This window comes from Clinocottus analis, unplaced genomic scaffold (genome assembly GCF_023055335.1).
Source record: "Clinocottus analis isolate CAN_PGR_092001 unplaced genomic scaffold, fCliAna1.0.p SCAF_1, whole genome shotgun sequence".
Taxonomy (NCBI): domain Eukaryota; kingdom Metazoa; phylum Chordata; class Actinopteri; order Perciformes; family Cottidae; genus Clinocottus; species Clinocottus analis.
Window position 1 is genome coordinate 4,236,387 of NW_027175820.1, and position 4,678 is coordinate 4,241,064.

Here is a 4,678-nt window from a genome sequence, read left to right on the forward strand (position 1 = left end):
ACGTTTTAGTGTGGCATAGTATGTCACAAAACGTAATTATACAGTATGACATAAAAAATTGTAAAATCAATATTGTATATAATTGATTGAATTAATATGTAAACAAGTCATAGTTGAAAAAGTATGAACAAATTCATAGTGTAGCATGTCAAAAAAAGTCACAGTACTTTAGTATGTAATAGAGAGTAATAGAGACATAGAGATGTATAGTAAATATGGGATGAATAATATGGCAAAAGAAATTATGGAATAGTATGTTTAAAAAAGTCAGAAAAAGTTGTAGTCCATTTAAAGCAATTTTTTTTATTTTGTATAGCCCAAAATCCCAAATGTGCATTCTAGGTACAGTTCCAGGGTATTGCCTAGTATTTATCATAATGGGATTCAAATAATAAATATACATTGTAAACATCACATCTAGAATATGAAACCGGGATACCCATGTCATTAACACTCACAAAAAAAACAAACATTTTCAGGAATTCAAACCGTCAGCTGAGGCTTGTCACACATGCAATTGAGGTCACTCAAACACTAAAACACAGTGTAAAGCAATGCATTTATTTCAGTTCTCCAGTCAGCCTCTCGTTGTCAATGTGGCGTCATTGTCTTGGGCAGCAGTTGATGGCCCCTCTTCTGCTTGTGAATTGGCTTTTGGAAGTTTCTCGCCCTCTTTGGCCTTCTCCTCTTTGGCCTTTTCTTTTTTGGGTCCTGTCTTTTTGGAGACAGCGTTGGATGTGGTGGTGTCCTCCGTTCTCACTTTCTGCAACATCCAGGAAGTTTCCAATATGTTGCGGATTGTAATTCGCTGGTCCACAATAGGGTGCAGCAGGCTTTGGATAAGATCCCTCACCTCAGACGAGACAGACGGTGAGTTGGGGAAGTTGGTTTTGTGCTGATTTTGAATTTCCAGCATTTTCTTATGGTTGGAGGAATCATAGGGCATTGAAGCGAGGAGCATCATATAGAGCACAACACCCATGCTCCACACATCAGACACTTTGGGGTTGTAAGGTAAACCTCCCAAAATCTCAGGTGATGCGTAGGCTGAGGTGCCACAGAAGGTTTTACTCAGCACCATCCGCCCGTCTTCGTAAGTGAGCCTCTTGCTGAAACCAAAGTCACACACTTTGAGGTTTGAGTGTTTGTCCAGCAGCATGTTTTCACATTTAAGGTCTCTGTGGGCCACGTCCATGTTGTGAAGATATTGGACCGCATTGCACAGCTGTGTGAAAAGCCTACAGCCTGCATGTTCAGGTAAGGCCCCGTTGACGGTGATATGCTTCATGAGGTCTCCTTTCATGCAGAACTCCATCGCCACGTAGACCTAGAGACACAAAAGTAAATGGTGAATAGTAAATGGTAAATGGACTTGTTGCTTTGCTAGTGCGCCCAGGACGAACTAGCCACTCATTCACAGGCACAGCCTTGGGGAGCGCTTTTGGGGTGAAGTCCATGAGCAGTTCATTAAGCAACAGCAGTCATCGACTGGACTTCCTGTAATTGTTACCAAAAGATACCCAACAAATCCTCCAAATCTATGATGGTGAAACAAACTAATAGGTTTTCACAAACAAATGTCAAGTTACGTCACTTTTAAAACGTATAAATTCAGATAGGCAGCAGATGTGCAGTTGCCACAAGCCCCACCACCTCCATGGCGGTCAATGCCGTCACAGCGCACCCAGCTGCAGTGTCAAGCATAACCCCCTATTACTCTACCCGTTGGTGAGGCAGGGGTTGCCCCCCTTCCTGTTGATTGTGAACGCAAACTTTTTTAGTTCTGGGGTTAACCGGGCTGTGTGGAACACAGCATATTCTCAATTCTTTACAGAATGATGCGGTCTTAGAGAGGAAAGAAGACCATGTGGCCTCCATCCAGCAGCAGCCGAAAGCGCCGTGTCCACACCACCGTTGAAGGCCAGGGCATATCCGAACATGAATCAGTACCAGTAAATTGATTGTTAACATACAGAAGACCAATCTGTTGGGTTAGTCTAAGTGGATGTCTGATGTGTGCCTGTGAAGTCGATGAGGTAACATATTTATTATATACTTATCTAATGAAGGGATGTATACAAATTTCAAGGATGAAAAGCAGCCCTAACAAGTCAATTACCGTGTATTTTGAAATGGTTTAGGAGCCCCTTGTGGGCCCAGTAACTCTCACACTGTACAGCTATGTTTAGTAAAGAAATGTGGATGCATTACCTTACGCGTTTGCGATTCAAAGATTTCAAGAGTCTTGACGATGTTGGGATGGTTCAAAGACCTGATGATCTCCAATTCCCGAGACAGAAACTTTTCCAAGTAGCCGGGATTCAACTTTTTTTTGTCTATGACCTTAATGGCGATCCTTTTCCTCAGCTGGGCGGAGTAGGCACTCACGACTTTGCCAAAGGTGCCTTCTCCCAGAGTGCTCTTGAAGGTGTAGCCATAGCTCTCCATGAAGGTTTTATCCATCGTGAACACTGACCGAGTTCTCCCAAAGCATGGACTTAGTTTGGTAGGGAACTGCCTCTGACTCCTCACATTGTGACACGTGGGTCTAGAAGACTTGGCTCTGACAGTTGTCCATCACAACTACACAGGTAGGAGTTGAACTGGAGCAGACATGGTAGGAGAGGAGGCAACAGATTAGCACAGACCTATTAGATTAACCCTAACTTGAGCTAAAAGTCCGCTTCATGTTTAAGTCGGGTGTTTTGTTGTGCAAAAGAAAAAGGCAAAATGTCAAAATCATTGAAAATAAATAGTTTTTTAAAGCCAACATCATAATTACAGATTGAGAAAATACATCTCTCCTCTTTACCTTGATGGTGTTTATATCAACACAGGTAAAGAGTGTATCGTAGGAACTGCAGCTCGGGTGTTTACTTGTAACTAAAGCCCTCTGAACTTAGTGGATCAAACATTATTTGACCTATTAAAACAAACACACTCTCATATTCCCTGTTAAACTGTCATGTGAATGCCAGCCCAGCACACCTCATGTCAAAACTTGTGTACTATGACTGAAGAGGGGACAGTTAACTAACGGTGCACAAGACTATGAGCCAAATAGCCGATAGTAATAAGAAACAAGCAGCCATATCAGCACACAGGCGGTGTTTGTTCACTCATATAAAAGTATGAAAAAACTTTGACTTCCCTTTATTTTTTTATTTTACTTTTTATTTTGCGTTTTCAACCCATCAGAGACATCCTTGACATTTAAATAAATAAACATAATACATTGTAAATCATCAAAACAGTGGTATTAGTATCAATAGTTTAAATGTGTGTCCAAATTCTAACCTTTACATACATGAACATCTACACCAACAAATGCTTATACATATATACACAACCACACATACATATCCACATGTGTATACTTTAACACATGCACTCCACAAGGAGGTTCAATGAGGAGGGAGGGGAGGACTGAATAGCTAAATGAAGTACAATTCAAAATAATTAAATAATGTATGCAGTACATATAAAAAACATAAATAAAGTACAATAAAATATACTAAAATGAACATACACTGACACTCATATTAGGGCAGGATTAACAAATTGGCTTAAACTCCCTTATGAGTGCAGGCAGATCAGACTGAGGTCAAGCTTCTGCTCCTATAGGTTAATCTCCAAAGTTCTGAATTATGTTTAATATTTAGGCTGTTTATTTTAGGTCTCCTTACATTGGTCACTGAATGATAATTGGTTACACAATGTTTGTTCATAAAATTTTTGTCCTGAACTAATGCAATAAATGTAAAGCTCCATAGCATACATACAGGAAGTGGCAGCTCGGCAGGTGGATGAAAAAAAACAACCATTTAGTCTGTTTTCCAGTTGACGATTACTGAAACTATCTGGCAACCTTACAAAAACAACAACAATTTAAACATAAACACAATGTGGTGCTAGTGTGAACTAATTATCTATCAGTCATTCTGGAAGTTATATTTATTTCATTCATTTGATAAGCTTATGTATGTGTTTTGTTTGATGTTGTGTGTTTGAATTATTAGTTTTTGTTTTATTTTGTAATCATTTAGACATTTTATTTTTTACTTTGTGATTATTTGTCGGTTTATCAGTGTTTCTTAAAAAAACAAAAAAAACATGGCTACGGCTGTCTTTGGGGAGATATGTGTTTCATAGAGTCTTCCAGCAGGGGGCAGCAGGAAACAACCCTCTGCTTTGAACATGACGTCAGAAGACAACTGGAATGATTCATGGCTGGTAATGTGCAATTTCATTAATATGTATGAGAAAACACAATATAATATAAGATAATCATTTATTAGTCCCCAGAAATTGCAGTGTTATAGCAGCAGTGCACACAAGAGACACATAGTAAATAAGAAAATCAAGTAATACTGTAATAGAAACAGTAAAGAAAAATACAATAGCAATATTAAATATACAGACGGAATTTTAAAAAAGTATATCAAAGTACTTAAATTATTATATATTGCACCAGATGAACGCTCATGGCACGTGTTCTAATAATCATCCAGGAGGGAAAAACTAGCCTCAGAAGTGTCTATATTAAACAGGCGTGATCACATGACCCCCCCATGCTGCTGGGGGCCCGGGTGCAGTGTGTGCTGTAGGGGGCAGCAGAGGTAAGGACAACTCCAAGGCTGCTCGTCCTCACATGGTTCTCGTCCTTCTCCTGCAGATG

At 39.6% G+C, this 4,678-nt stretch overlaps 1 protein-coding gene across 1 annotated transcript; it reads right to left on the reverse strand.

Annotated features, from left to right (window-relative positions):
* Positions 1-540: 540 nt before the first annotated feature.
* Positions 541-3,865, reverse strand: tssk6 (testis-specific serine kinase 6). The gene is made up of 3 exons (XM_068574771.1): positions 3,783-3,865; positions 2,212-2,603; positions 541-1,327 (listed from the first exon to the last, which is right to left on the reverse strand). Exons 2-3 carry the CDS (start codon positions 2,461-2,463, stop codon positions 578-580), a joined length of 1,002 nt encoding a protein of 333 aa, XP_068430872.1. The 5' UTR covers positions 2,464-2,603; positions 3,783-3,865; the 3' UTR covers positions 541-577.
* Positions 3,866-4,678: the final 813 nt, after the last annotated feature.

Excerpts from the sequence above, each read along its gene's own strand:
- tssk6 (XM_068574771.1), bottom strand. The coding sequence starts at position 2,463 with ATGGATAAAACCTTCATGGAGAGCTATGGCTACACCTTCAAGAGCACT. Across the intron at positions 1,328-2,211 it reads TTGAATCGCAAACGCGTAAG|GTCTACGTGGCGATGGAGTT; the intron begins GTAATGCATCCA and ends TTGTGTCTCTAG.